The sequence below is a fragment of the Silurus meridionalis genome, chromosome 2, assembly GCF_014805685.1.
Source record: "Silurus meridionalis isolate SWU-2019-XX chromosome 2, ASM1480568v1, whole genome shotgun sequence".
NCBI lineage: Eukaryota > Metazoa > Chordata > Actinopteri > Siluriformes > Siluridae > Silurus > Silurus meridionalis.
This window is the reverse complement of record NC_060885.1, coordinates 26,915,858-26,930,933: the sequence shown is the minus strand read 5'-3', so window position 1 is coordinate 26,930,933 and position 15,076 is coordinate 26,915,858. Positions and strand designations below refer to the sequence as shown.

The 15,076-nt window shown below is 39.1% G+C and overlaps 2 protein-coding genes across 3 annotated transcripts in view; both read right to left on the bottom strand.

Moving 5' to 3' along the window:
• Positions 1-434: 434 nt before the first annotated feature.
• The window catches only part of kif15 (kinesin family member 15), an 18,597-nt gene continuing 3,955 nt past the window's right edge, over positions 435-15,076 (bottom strand). Inside the window, exons 5-35 of the mRNA XM_046871494.1 lie at positions 14,400-14,437; positions 14,193-14,290; positions 13,829-14,008; positions 13,487-13,696; positions 13,262-13,387; positions 13,015-13,137; positions 11,447-11,588; positions 11,260-11,342; positions 10,467-10,676; positions 10,193-10,379; positions 9,949-10,090; positions 9,601-9,742; positions 9,235-9,417; positions 8,996-9,124; positions 8,531-8,636; positions 8,193-8,337; positions 7,926-8,076; positions 7,728-7,813; positions 7,157-7,235; positions 6,328-6,414; positions 6,001-6,105; positions 5,752-5,874; positions 5,420-5,566; positions 4,066-4,146; positions 3,687-3,851; positions 2,507-2,610; positions 2,265-2,328; positions 2,145-2,182; positions 1,913-2,036; positions 1,509-1,640; positions 435-1,069 (exon numbers count right to left, since the gene is read on the bottom strand). Of these exons, the coding sequence (XP_046727450.1) occupies positions 1,034-1,069; positions 1,509-1,640; positions 1,913-2,036; positions 2,145-2,182; positions 2,265-2,328; positions 2,507-2,610; positions 3,687-3,851; positions 4,066-4,146; positions 5,420-5,566; positions 5,752-5,874; positions 6,001-6,105; positions 6,328-6,414; positions 7,157-7,235; positions 7,728-7,813; positions 7,926-8,076; positions 8,193-8,337; positions 8,531-8,636; positions 8,996-9,124; positions 9,235-9,417; positions 9,601-9,742; positions 9,949-10,090; positions 10,193-10,379; positions 10,467-10,676; positions 11,260-11,342; positions 11,447-11,588; positions 13,015-13,137; positions 13,262-13,387; positions 13,487-13,696; positions 13,829-14,008; positions 14,193-14,290; positions 14,400-14,437 (3,766 nt within the window). The 3' untranslated portion in view covers positions 435-1,033. The remainder of the gene's footprint in view (positions 1,070-1,508; positions 1,641-1,912; positions 2,037-2,144; positions 2,183-2,264; positions 2,329-2,506; positions 2,611-3,686; positions 3,852-4,065; positions 4,147-5,419; positions 5,567-5,751; positions 5,875-6,000; positions 6,106-6,327; positions 6,415-7,156; positions 7,236-7,727; positions 7,814-7,925; positions 8,077-8,192; positions 8,338-8,530; positions 8,637-8,995; positions 9,125-9,234; positions 9,418-9,600; positions 9,743-9,948; positions 10,091-10,192; positions 10,380-10,466; positions 10,677-11,259; positions 11,343-11,446; positions 11,589-13,014; positions 13,138-13,261; positions 13,388-13,486; positions 13,697-13,828; positions 14,009-14,192; positions 14,291-14,399; positions 14,438-15,076) is intronic.
• tacc3 (transforming, acidic coiled-coil containing protein 3) overlaps positions 11,147-15,076 on the bottom strand; it is a 17,355-nt gene continuing 13,425 nt past the window's right edge. For both annotated transcript variants that reach the window (XM_046871516.1, XM_046871524.1), the window contains exon 17: positions 11,147-11,259. The gene's annotated coding sequence lies outside the window, so the exon portion shown is untranslated. The remainder of the gene's footprint in view (positions 11,260-15,076) is intronic.

The following is a 15,076-nucleotide window of genomic DNA, read 5'->3' as shown; positions in this document are numbered from 1 at the left end:
TACTTTTAAATGACTACATGCATTTGGTCAAATATTAATCATGCTGGTGTTTTTTTTTGTCATTGAATGATTATGTCCAAAATCAGTAAAAATCAGAGGGCAACTAAAGAATATACAGAAACATCCATCTAAAAAACATAAGGCAACCTATAATAAATAATCTAAACTCAATCAATAAATCTAATCAGACATGAAAGCTTAAAAGTATTCATTTACTGAGGCATTTATTTACTGGTTTTCAAGTCAAGAAGCATTAATCATAATTTCTACCATATATAGTTGACACAGTACACAGTGAAATGAGACAACGTTCCTCCAGAACCCTAGTGCTACATAAAACAGAAAGGTTTATTGAAAGTTTACTGCTCCAACTTGTAAATATTTAAAAGGTTTTAATCTAATTTCCAATTTTCAAATCTAAGGTGACAAACTACAACATTAAACGTTTTTATTTATTTATAATCATGAAAAAAATATGAACATATGAACTACATATAATTTCTACAAGTGTTCACACAAACAAACCAGATTAAACATACTACACCGATACAGAACCTTTAGGACAAAAAGGAAAGTGAGATGAAAAATGAGAACATGTTTTATTAAAAAAAAAAAAAAAAACGCAGAAAATATAAAGATTATTTCATATTTCACTTTTAAAAATCTTATGAATCAGGAAAATAAGCCGTTTCATTGTTGAGTCCAGCAAACCAGATAGCGACAAGTAAGCTGTTTCACAGATCATTTATGTTTCTCTACAAGTCAAAAAAATAATCTCCTGCATGTGTGGAAAAATAAACATTATGTACACTTTATATTAATAATTACTAATTACAGTGAACGTGAACCTAATGAGTGTAGGCCGGAGTCGGCATGTTCCTGCAACAGCACATTTCATGGGTTAATGCCAAATTATCCACTCAAGAGGTGTGTGATTCTGTCCTGGTCTATTCCTAGGCACCATGTCTGAAAGCTCCTGAGATGTCCAGCATGATATGTATTTATGTTGTTGATGTATACATTGTAAGATTGTTCAGGACGTGCTCTTCTGCCGGAGTTTCTCGTTCTCCTGAAACACACACAAACCGTAAGAATGTTAAGCAGATCACATATTACATACACAATACACATTAATATAGTACATACAAATGTTACCCTGGCACCATGTTCTCTGTCTCAGTGCACTTCTCTGAGAACTCAGGCATTTACTCAAGAAAACTTGACTTTAAATGAATGTCATCTGAATTTGATTCAGAATCGACTCACTTTCTAGTAAGAATCAAATAAAAAGCAATTCCCTCATCTTTAATGTAGTTAACTGGGATAAGTGAGAAACTAATTTAGACTCGACAACTGGGCAAAAAAAAAAAAAAGACCAAACCGTATCAAAATCTTAAGTTAAATTTAATAATGATAAATGCATTTATCTATACATCTCTCTCCAGAATAACATGGCTGAAAACAATAATGGATAGGCGAATAAAAATGATGTATGGGTGAACTCTGACCTCCTGGAGTTTGGTGATCTCCTTCTTCAGCTTGACCATGTATTCAATCTTCTGCCTGTGGTTCTGGTGGCCCAGCAGTTTGCCGTTCTCCTCGGCCAGGTGATCCACCTGCTTCCTCAACACCTCCACTTCCTTTCGTGGCAAAAAAAGCCGGACACATTTAAACACACGTGTCACAGAACCACATGATTAGGCTGCATTCGCATAATTGTAAAAATTCAGAAACCCTGCATTTCCTCTTGAGGAACCAGGTTAGTTCTGTACACCACAAGAACAGTAGCAGGTGGAGCTTGCAGGGCTAAAGGCCAGAGGTCCTTTCCATGGTTATGGTGAGCAAGCACATGTCATGTAACCTGCAAAAGGCTACATGGGTAAATAAGTGAGTGAAGGTGATCAGAGTTCACCTGCAGAAGCTGGTTGTCTTTCTCACTAAGGTCTCGCAGCTCCAGACAGCGGTTTCTGAGTTCAGAGGTCAGTTCCTGAACGCATGTCTGAGATTGGGCCAGAGTGACCTCCTGGTGCTGTAGACTGACAAAAACACAGACCTCAGATTAATCAGCCATGTGTTTGTGTGTGTGTGTGTGTGTGTGTGTGTGTGTGTGTGTGTGTGTGTGTGAGAATTATTTTTCTTTTTACCTCTTCTGAGTTTCAGCCAGCTGCATCATCAGGGTATTCTGAAAGACAAAAAAACCCCCCAAGATGTCAGATGATTTTACACACACTGATATCCCTGAGGTTTGAGGATGTTGTTACCACCTTTGCACTCCTCTCCTCACGAAGCTCTTGCAGTACAGACTGGTGGATCACATCCTTCAGATTTCTACGCACACACACACGTTTATCACATTACATTGCATCACAAACAAATGTTTACTATTTATCACATTTTTTCTATTTTCTAAAGGTGAAGACTTGTATGTTAATTATACCATTAAAATTTCGAAAAAAAAAAAGTATATATTTTTATTAAAATAAAATTGTTATTGAGAGTGTCTCACATTGTGCTTTTACTGTTTTCAGGTTGTTGGTTCTGTGTGTTATAGAACTGTTCCAGTAGGGTCTGGATCTCCAAACGCATATTCTCCTTTTCATTGAGCTGAGCCTGGAATAAACACACACGCGTGCACACACACTTCACTGCGCAGGCTACACTTTCCAATCTTATTTTATATTCATCATTTTACAATAATTTGGGACAGATTATTCTGATAATAACCTCTAGTTCACCTTTTCACATTTTTCATAATTGTCGATTTGTGAGCGTGTGTGTGTGTTAATAATAATAATAATAATAATATAGATTAGACCTCAAAAAAACGGATTTTCAGGCAAAAACTTCTTTATTGCAGTTATTGGTGAGTTATGTCTTGTCTACTCCTTTTGATGTTGACCTCCACTAACTTCTCTTTATTCTGTATATAGCTTCGCAGACGTTCTGGGACAGCTGTTAGGAGCATTCTTCGAAAACAGTATCAAGTCAGTTTCGACTCCTCTCCCTCGCATCACAATTTATTAAGCATCTATCTTCCCCAACCGTTCCAGACAATCCCTTTCTGCCTCGTTGCATTGTGCAGCGTACTTTTACGTGTGATGTAAGCACACAGGCCCCACTTAATCTTCCTGCTGTTTGTCATTAGGAGACGCAGACTTACAACAAAGACTATAGCGATCTACGCACTTACACACCTGTACCAACTCTTCCATCCTCCCCTTATCCTTTTTGCTGGTCTCCTACTGATTATTCTTCTACCTCCCCTGTTCTTTCTCCCAATCATTATTTTCCTCCTATGCCTTTACCTGATTCTGATCCTGATTATTTTCCCATATCTTGTACAACTCCTAAGGCCTACAGGCTATTAACCCAATAAACATGCCTAAATTAACCTCCTGCGTGGTTGTTTTCTTTTAACCGCACATTCATAGCCTCAGTCAAGCCCTATTTTACTTTATGTATTAGTATCAGTTTAATTTTACTTGAAGTAAATAGACTAAATATGTGTGATTGTTATATTGGCTAAATAGCTTTAATCAAGCTATACATGTTACATTTGTTATGTCTAATAGATTCTACACTAAGTATAAGCTGAATATGTTTAATTAATTACTCTAAGTTAGTTTGATTAAAAAACAGGCTAAATAGGTTGGATTAGAATATTTTTCTCGACAGTGCGCATGTACCTTTAGTCTCTGGATCTCGTCATTCTTGGCTGTGCGCTCGGCATTGAGTTCAGCCAACAGCACCTCCATTGTCATCATGGATGATCGCCGGCTCTCCAGCTCCTTCTCCTGATTCTCCAACAGCTGAGACAACTCTGTGTTGAAGCTGCGTGGAGTGTGAGGTGTCTACGCACGCACGCACGCACGCACGCACACACACACACACACACACACACACACACACACACACACACACAGGCATGCATTACACATGCAACTGTTCTACATATCTGGAGTCAAAGCTTTAAAGCTATACAACTATAAACTTCTATATCCATCCATCCATCCATGTTTAACCTGCACCTCATTCACTAATTAAATTGAATAATGATAACCGTACCTGTGGGTTCATTTTAGGTGTAGCAAAAGCATGACCACTGTTTACAGTCCTCACACTGAGCTGCTCCTCCTGCTGCTTTATCTATACAAACATATACACACAATTATAGGAAACGTTCCCCATAAACCACACATTATGCTTGTGATACCTATTAAGGCTCAGTTTTAGTTGAAAACCTCAGCGCAGTGAAACAGGAAGCTTGTGGAGAACATCGATAGGTTAAGAGAAATCAGTTCTGCTCATGGTAGAGACCTGCACTCCCAAGGGAGTACCGTGGGACCCAACGCAAACAAATGTGGCACAGGACAAGATTTACTCGTGTGCAAATTGCGGGAAAATAAAATCATTTGCGGGACTCCCGCAAAATGGTCTTTAAAATATCTAAAAACAAATAAACTGTTATGTATCTACTGCACAAAAGCAACAATGGCAACTAAAATTAAATAAAATGATTTACAGGCACCAGAATGGAAGTGAACTCTCGTGTGGTTCATGAGCCATAGAATATTAGAGCACACCGAGGCACAGTGTCTGAATCGCAGGACAGAGAATTGCTGAGTGCTACAGATATTACTCCATTATTAAAGAAAGGAACATGGAACACAACAAAACCTTGGCCTGTTTTTTTTTTTTTTTTTTTTTTTAAGAAGATATCGTTTCAATTGATGTTCTGTGTTCTAAAAAGTTCCTTGTTCAACATTTACATAAAAAGTCACATTTTCCATTTCTTATTCATTCATATTGAAAAGGGAAGCAAATTAACCAAAAAAAAAAAAAAAAAACCCCGCAGAGAAGCAGGCAGAAGCAGTCAGTGCATTGAAAATAAAACTACTTATACATTTTACCTGCGGGCAAATAAGTATTTGATACACTGCCGATTTTTCATGTTTTTTCCCACTTAAAAAGAACGGAGAGATCTGTGATTTTCACCAACCAACCAGCAAGAATTCTGTCTCTTACAGACCTGTTAGTTTGTCTTTAAGAAGCCCTCTTATCTTTTACTCATCACCAGAATAAAATACACCTGTCCTCACACTATTATTATTGCTAGTTGGTAGGTAATCAAATACTTATTTTGTGCAATTAAATGGAAATTAATTATTGAAAAATCATACAATGTAATATTTAGGATTTTATTTTATTCTCTCTCACAGTTAAGGTGTACCTACAATGACAATTACAGATCTCCCCATAGGAAAACTTGAAAAATCGGCAGTGTATCAAATACTTATTTGCCCCACTGTATGTTTTTGCGGGAGCTGGACAGAACTTTTTGTGGGAGCGGGACTGAAAAATCAGTCCCATGCAGGTCTCTAGCTCAGGGTTCTATTCAGTTCTAGCCTTTGGGTTCTACCTGTTCCTGCAGCCTGCTGATGGTCGTGTCCTTCTCAGCATTAAGCCCCTCAGCTCTCTGCAGCTCTGCCGTTTTGTCCTCCAATGCAATACTGACCTTCTCCATTTCCTCAGTGACATATGCAATATCCTCCTGCAGCAGCTCCAACTGTAAAACACACACATGATCCTCGTTTACTGTTTCACTTCAACTGCCATGTTAACACAAAATAATAAAGATTAATCATATGTCTAATGCTTGTGTTCTGCCATAGGTCTCTAGGTGAACTCATTATTTTTCTGATTAATAAACAGGTCAAAGGTGGAAGGGTTGTAACACACAGACACACCCACCTCAACACGGTCGGAGGCCAGGCGTCGCTCTGAAGCCTCTCTGAGCTCTTGGATTTCTGCCTGCATGCAAGTGACCACTTTGGTCATGTCCTCTTTCTCTGTGCAGGCAGTGCAATATTTTACCTGCAAACATCACAGAGATCAAAGTTAAACACTCAGAGCATTAACGATTATTATTACCAAGAATGATAAAAAAATAGCTGTTTATGTACTTGAGAAAAACTAGTATGCAAAAAATAAAACACTTACTGTGATGTCACTGAGGTCGGCGCTCATCAGGGAGAGACTCTGATCCTTCTGTCCGAGCTCAGAGCGCAGCTCATGTGTCTGCTTCATCAGGTCCAACACCACTGCCTGAGCACTCGCGCACACACACACACACACACACACACACACACACACACACACACACACACACAGGAGTTAGTCTCTAAAACCTATTTCTATCACATAAAATTGAAAAAATCTATAAATAAATCAAAATGATTAATAAATTAATTATTACACAAGTCACATGATAACATTTTGATCTTAGCCAGTTTCTGCCCAGAAGCATGCACTCTCAGCTAGACTCACTTTATCTTGCTCCGTTTTCTGCTCCAGGCAGGAGATTGATGCATTTGCACTGTTTACACACTGCTCCAAAGACTTAATGTTCTCAGCCTGAGGAAAAGAGAGAGAGAGAGAGAGAGAGAGAGAGAGAGAGAGAGAGAGAGAGAGAGAGAGAGAACACATCATTGAAAAAATTTTATATTTCAATATTTTCTTTAGTAACGTGTCTTACACACACCCATGTACACAGACAGACAGAACTTTATTATTATTGCATAGTACAGGTACACAGCAACAAAATCCAGTTTGGCATCTACCAGAAGTGGCAATAATAGCAAATCGACAAGTATAATTATATGTACAGCATGTAATATAAAGAAATCCCCCTTTTTTCCTCGATTTGAACTAATTTGTTTGGCTGATTTTCCCGGTGTCTTGCGGATAGCACGATAGACCAAACAACTTAAAGGGAATTGTTTTTATGGAGTTTAAAAATAGAATTAATGTGTTCTTGCAAATGTTTTCTGTGTGTGTTTAAAGTGTGTGGGAGAATAATTTACAGCTTAAACAAAAAAAAAAAAAAAAAAAAAGCATTTTGGGGTGGCATCCGTTTATCGCGTTCTTATGTGGGTGGTTTTGGAACGTAACCACTGAGAAAAATGGGGATTACTGTGTGTGTATTTTATATATATATATATATATATATATATATATATATATATATATATATATATGTGTGTGTGTGTGTGTGTGTGTGTGTGTGTGTGTGTGTGTGTAAACATATGTACATTGAATAAATAAAGGCTATAGCAGTGAAGAGAAGACACAGACACACACACACACACACACACACCTGCTGTTGGTTTTGAGCAGTGAGCTCCAGGATGTGTTTTTTGAGCAGCGAGTTCTCCTCCACAGCCTGCAGCAGCTCTCTGTGTGGAACAGCATGAGGATCTCACTTACACATTTACATTTATGGCATTTTGTAGACGCTTTTATACAGAGTGACTTAGATTTCTAATCATCTTACATTTATCTCATTCATACAACTGAGCAGCTATGGGATTAAGGTCCTTGCTCAGGGCCCCAGGTGTGGCTGAGATTTGAACTCCCAGCCTTCAGATCCAAAGGCCAGACCTTAACCACTAAGCTAGCACCTCCACATTTTTTATTCTATCGTCATCTCTCCTTCCTTCTGTCCATCTGCCTTATACTCTCTCTCTCAATTCCATTTTCATTGTCTCACACATACACACAGACGCCGCACACACACACTTTCTTTCCTGCTCTACCACCTTATCATCCCTCTTTCCTTTAATCCATCCATCCACTATTTATTAAAAATCTTTCAGAACTTATCTAACTGAAAGGTTCAGGATTAGTCAGTTATATAATTATTATAAGTCAGTAGTGGAAGTTCTTACTTGGAGATGTTCTCCCTGTCTGCTTTCAGCTGTGACCTCAGACCACTGGTCAGCTCTCGCTCACTTTGGAGAGTGTTCATCAATTCCTACACACACACACAACAGAAATATTTTGTCATTTCAATGCATCACTACATTTCTAATTTCAAGTTTAATCTCTATTTATTATGTTCATCACAGAGAATAAAAGAGACTCACTGTAATGTGTGTTTGCTGTTTGGTGTTTTCTCCTGTTTTCTCCTCCAGCTGTTGGTGATACTGATCCACTTCAAACTTAAACTCAGCCTGCAGCGTGTCGAACGCGTCCTGTAACACACGCTGCTGCTCCTGAAGCTCCTCCCACTCCAACCTGACACAATTCAGTAATGAATTATCTTTTAAGTACAGCTCCTCAGTAGACATGTACACAGAAGACAGAACCAATTGCTGGGGCGTGTGTGTGTCTGTGTGTGCACGCACACATACCTAACTTTGTCCAGCTGCAGTTGTGTGTTGATCAAGCTGTTAGACAGCTGTGTGTTTTCTCTCTCCTGCTCCCTCCGAACATCCTCCAGCTGTTTATCTGAAGACTGCAGCACCACACGCAGGTCACGCACTTCACTCCGCAACACTGATGAGAAAAGATCAAAGGTGATGCCTGACACACTTACAGTAAGTATTTGGAAAACACTTAATAGCGGGATGTGTAGCATGTTCACATATAAATGTTTAGGTTTAATGTCTGGGGTAGTTTAGGATTCAGAACTTTATATGGCAGGGTTCTATTCCTGGTTTTGTGTGTGTGTGTGTGTGTGTGTGTGTACCCTCTGCTACTGCTCTCTCTTCAGTGAGCTTCTGTTGCACATCACTCAGACTCTCCTGCAGGTTTTTCTGCTCCTCTATTAGAGAACTCCTCTCTGCATTAAAGTCCTACACACACACCCAACAAATAGAATATACATTATAACGATAACTATTTTAAATGATTTAGTCAAAACTATTTCATAAATAAATAAAATAAAAACCATGAGCTTATAACCATATAGCAGTCCGTAGTTAATTGCTGTTTAATTAAATTCTTTATTATTTAATATAATAGTGTGTTAAGCCATTACATTATAAATGAACAAAATGTAGTTATTACAACTAAATAAATTCATATTTAGTAATCACATTAAGCTCATGCCCATTAGTTAATACTGAAAATTAGTCAAATTAATTTCAAATTATACTAAACGCAACAAAAGATTTAAGGGATTTATAAAAACACAAAAGTATTCTTATCCCACCTCTGCTCTGCGAGTGGACTGCTCTGTTGCCATAGTAACTTGCTCATCAAGCTTGCTGATTTTCTGAAGCAGCTTCCTGTTTTGAGCTTCCTCCTCGTCCAACTGGCTCTTCAGACGGGTCATCTGCTCCTAAAAAGGATAAAGAAAAAATCTCAGCAATCAATAAGACATTGTTGAACAATGTGTTTGACAGTGTACCCCCCATGTGCCCAGTAATGGTATGCTCCATTCTGAGTTACCTGCATTTGTTTCAGTTCTTCAGTGAGAGCCTCGCAGGCAAGCTCACTCATGGCAGGAGGGGGCTGCTCATTCTCAATATCATCCAGCTCTGAGTCGCACCCGTAGCCGTTTAGATGCTCTGGGCTGGACAGTGGCACCAAACGGTTCCTCAAGTTATATGCTTTAGTCGGCGTGGTCAGAATCTGCAAAAAAAAAAATAACAGGAAAGAAGAATAACAACTAAAACAGCGGTTAGACGAAATTATTATGGTCCAAGCACTTTGTCAAGCAACACCTGTGGTGTTTAATCACAGTCCAGTACAGCGTCAGAAATAATTAAAGATCTTAATAAGGTCTGATGGCGATTTGAACCTTGTAGATGGTACCTTAATCGTTTCAGCATGGATCTTATTCAGCTGTGACACTTCCTGCTTGGTGTGAGCTTTAGTGGCTTCTAGAATGTTTTCCAGGTGCTTGTTGGACTTTTCCAGGTAACGTTTCTCAGACTCCAGCTCGATCAGCTGCTTTCTGGACAACAGGTAAATGAGGCAAGTAATCATCAGAACAACTTCTGAACTTAAGTATTTAGTCTTTATTTAAATGTTTTCTGTAGTTAAAACCAGTATTTATTCTAAATGTAATATTGTATAAAGGGGGGGTGACTAGTGGTGATGTCACATGATGCTGAAGCTTCACCCTGACTGAACCACAAACAAGTCACTTTTTTCACTTACTTGCTGATTTGTTTGTAATCATCGAACGCCTGCACCTTGGCAGCAAGCTCTGACTGCTTCTGTAACAACTGGGCCTTCAAACTCTCCATGGAAACAGATGACAGCGTTTCCATGGTAACTGGGGTGGAGCCAGTTGCGGAAGCTGTCAGAGGCATAAATGAAAGAAAAGCAAATTATTATTATTAGTAGTACTAATTAAAACTACTGCAAAGGGCCATGTCCCAAATTAAGCATCTTCACTCACCGCCCATTGCCTCCACACTCTCCTCTGGCTTTAACACTTCCTGAAAGGCTTTTTCAAGCTCAGCTCCAGATTGGGACGCATCCTCCTGAGCATTCTTTACCGACTCCAGAGCTCTCAGGGCATGCACTTCTGCCTTTAGGCTGCAGTTCTCTGCTGCGTACCACATTACTCGAGGATTATGTTCCACCTGAGAGGAGGGAGAGAAGAGTGTGTGAGATGAAAGAGAGAAGGAAATGAGATTACGGTGCACACCAAGCCTAAGCTGTGTATGTACCTGTTCTCTGAGCACGCGAATCTCCTGTAGCAGCTGATCGATGAGAATCTGATCCTGCCGTGCCGGTTCTACTCGCTCTCCCGTCTCCAGCTCTTTCTTCAGATGGGCGATGCGATCATCTCGAAATTTCAAGATCATCCTATTGGACTGAATGAATTTTTCCTTCTGGGCCCAGGCCTCTTCCAGACGAGAAACTTTCTCCTGCAGAACCTGAACAGGATCCCAAAATATTTATTTCAACATATGCAGAAAACGATTAAACTCTTTGGGGGGGAAAAAAAGAATAATTTTAAATAAATAGTATAGCATAATTGTGCTTTTTTATATCATTTAAAAAAGTAATGACAAATTTATATAATTATATAATGATTCAATTTAATTATATGAATTTGAAATATTTAAAAATTACAATATAAAATATACTAAAAAACTTTCATGTGATAAATGATTTACTACATGCTTTCTGTTGGCTAAAAATACATTAAATGTAAAATGTGACAAATAATAAAATGTTTTACAAATTAATGACTTAAAATTAATAATTGTATAGACTAATTATACAAAACATGTATGATGATAGAAAAAAATATGCATCACATTTTATCCCTTTTTAAAATCACATTTATCATCCAATAAGTCTGAAAATAGTATTTATTATAAAAAAGAAACAAGAGAACATATTTACTTATAACTATTGAATTCATTTAATAGCATTATTTTAAGTGTGTGTGTGTGTGAGAGAGAGAGAGAGAGAGAGAGAGAGAGAGAGAGAGAGAGAGAGAGAGAGAGAGACCTTCTTCTCATCTTCTCGTCTCTTCCACAGTCGTACAGCCTGCAGGAAGCGAATCTTATATGGATCATCAACTTCAGATGGCACTGCAAAACATCACGACATACACGAACACTGTTGATACAATACTGTTGATATTGTAACAATATCATGCTTGTTCTTAAGGAAAAAAAATTATTTGTGTGTGTACCAGTATGTAACTGTGGCCCCCCGGGTGCAGACTCAGTGACGTTATGACGAGTGGACACAGCAAGAGCTAACTGCTCCTTCAGCTTCTTCACTTCAGCCTGGAGCTGCTTCACATTTCCCTGAGTGTCCTCATTTATCATTGCCTATAGGAGGCACACACACACACACACACACAACAGAACATTAAGATATCACAAACATCTTTTATCAAAATCTGGCAATGGTCATTAGCAGAGGTCTATTAATCAGCATCGACAGTTGATTGCTGAAACTATTGGTAAAAATCCATCCCATGTGTCTGAGAAGGTCTGCTGTCGTTATACAATACGAGAGCGGCCTCTAGAGGTGAATCCCTGACGCCACGAGCTGTATGTGGGTATGCTTTTTGATGACGAGGAGCCGATTTACTAGACACCATGCACACCAGCCTTCTCCATTATAATTTGAGGCGTATTAATTTTAAATATAAATAGAACTAGATATGGATCATGTTATTTTTTTTGCTTGGGGTTAACAGGACTAGTTTCCTTGTATCATTTTTTTTTGTAATTTGCTCTTATTATTTATTCAATTTGGTAACTATTAGTGTTAGTTTAGGTTTCAGTTGAAATTCATGTCTTTTTTTATCTCAGTAGTTATAAATATAATTAATATATTCATATTTATTTCTTTAAACACATCTGAATTTTTCGGTACTTTTTCATTGTTTATTTTTAGAGTAAAGTTCAGTACTATTTTACATGGTTTATTACACGGTTGTATAATCGGCAGATCCGATCCAATCTAGCTGTCGGTAAAATTGGTTAGGGATGTAACGGTATTATCGATTTCCTGGTCTCCCGATAGCAAAATTGTCTTGATATCATTGTGGTTACATGACAGTATAAAACAATAGGTCTTCCGGGCAAAAACTGTAGTTTTTTAAGCCCAGTGGAGCAGAGCGAAGGGAAGTGGGAACTCAAACTCCCATTCGACCCACGTGTGCCCATCATCCTTTGAGCTCCGCTGCCTCTACAGAATGATGTAGAAATTGTGGATGCTAAAGCGGATTTTAAATCTGAAGTGTGGAAGCATTTTGGTTTCAAAGTGAAAAGGAATGAGAAAGAAGAAAAGGTGGCAGACAGAAAAAATAAATTATATATATATATATATATATATATATATATATATATATATATATATATATATATATATATATATATATATATATATATATATTTTTTTTTTTTTTTCAGACAATGCCACAACCAACACGAAGAGCCACTTGTTCAAATAATCACCCTGATAGGAGAAATAAAATCCAGCCCGGGCCAAAAGACTATCAAGGAAGTATTTACAACCGCACTTCCTCATAACAGACATCCTAAGCTGCATCGGTTCATACATAGACAAACACCCACAGGTGGTGGACAATGAAGGTTTTAAAAAGTTAGTAAGAGCCAAAGTATAAAATCCCGTCACAGCCATACTTTAGTCAAACGATATTACCAGCTAACCATAGAGACATTGGCTAAATTTGCATAGAGCCTCAAACAGGTGGAGCATCTAAAGCATCGTGTTTTTATTTACCTTGTTTTTGATGAGCTTGGCTCTCTGGGCAAACTGCAGCGTGGACAGAGACTCTCCAAAACATTTGGATCCTGGGTGGACGTTAGCAATGATGTACGTCTTAGCATTGCCTCCAAGAGAATCCTACCATACACACACACACACACACACACACACACACACACACACACACACACACACACACACACACACGTTCAGGTCACAACTTCACAAGCACACTGTATCCACTATGACCTTGACCTCGTACCCTGAGCAGGAAGGTGAGTTTGGAGTCCCGGTAACAGACATGCCGACTTCTTCCATTGGACACGTCCACCAGAGCCATGATCACCTGACCCAGACACATCAGAGAGCGGTTGATGCTGCTCGCCTCCTGTGGTGTCAAAAGTCAACCAGTACACAACATCTGTAAGCACAACACTTTTGAGTTTATACAGTGCTGTATTTACAATAAGGCATCCGTTACACAAACCTTCAGACGCGATCCTTCTGCGTGTGTGTCTTTCTGCCTCTCGGACCCTGCCAGATCCACCAGATTGAGTTGAGATGTTCTTATGTTCACCACTCCTTGTCCTGTCTCCTTGGACTCCAGCGTCATGGTGAAAACAGCATGAGAGCGAGACGACTCGCGATTCATCGAGGTGGATGCTACACGCCGGTTACGCCATCCCATAGATAACACCTACACACGCGCGAGTGCGACAACAATGATTGCAAATTATTATATTTTATTGGTTAAATTATGGAATATGTTTAAATCTGATTTACACATACTGCCCATAAGCGGTCGTGGTGTGTGTGTTTGTGTGTGTACCTGGTAAGCCTCTGCGGCTGAAGCTGCATATTTCTCCACCGCTCCTTCCACAAACACTCCTTTCTTAATGTCCTCTCTGAGAAACAGACTAGCTGAGGCACTGTCCAGGAGGTCAAAGATCTGCTCGTTGTAGATCTCAATGAAGGAACATTTACACAGGAAGCTCTTTGCTCCTGCAGACTGCGCACACACACACACACACACTTATAGACAACCCTAGAAACAGAGTCAGCACTTTGTAATCATGACCCAAATAAGTGACACAGTGTGTTAAACCAGAACAGCTAGTTGCTACAATCCCACAATGCATTGCAGGTACAGTGCAGGTTAAGTGTTTGATGTGTGTTTGAGTGACACAGCTCACCTTTTCCACCTCTCTGCTGATAAGAAAGAATAAATACTCAAAGCTACGAGGAATAACACCACGCAGCTCATCAGAGAAGTCTGTCAGCTCGTTCGGTCCTAAAATGCAAATGCAGCCACACACACACACACACACACACAGAGAGTTCATCAGCACTGTACACTGACATGAAGACGGATCCTCAGTGTGTGGCTGTGTGTAACTCACCCAGCATGGTGAAGGTCTTCCCTGAACCCGTCTGTCCACTGCATAATCACATAGGCAGAAAAAAAGTAAATAGACCACATACATTAATTAGGCATAACATGATGACATTATAACATTATGAGCGGTGAAATGAATAACACTGACTATCGCTTCATCATGGCACCTGTTAGTGGGTGGTATATACGGTCAGCCCCAGACCTACAAACGCCTGACTTGCAAATTTTCGAAGATACGAAAGAAAGTCTAAATTTATTCAGGAAAACTTTTAAAATTCGCGCGTGCTATTCAAATTTGACAACGCTGAAAACAGGGAGAGAAGAAGAAGAATGCCTGGCATAATATAATCGACTTACGAACACTTTTCCGGTCCCTATCTATTTCGCAAGTTGGGGCTACCTGTATTAGGCAGCAATTTAACATTTTATCCTTAAAAAAAAGGATTTGAGCGAGTTTGACAAATTGTGATTGCTAGACGACTGGGTCAGAGCATCTTCAAAACTGCAGCTTTAATGGGCTTTTTCTGGTTTGCAGTGGTCAGTAGCTATCAAAAGTGGTACAAGAAAGGAACAGTGTTAAACCTGCGACAGGGTCATGGGTGGCCATGCTAAATTGATGCAACGTAGGAAGTGAAGGCTGGTCCGTGTGGTCCGATCCAACAGACGAGTTTCTGTAGCACA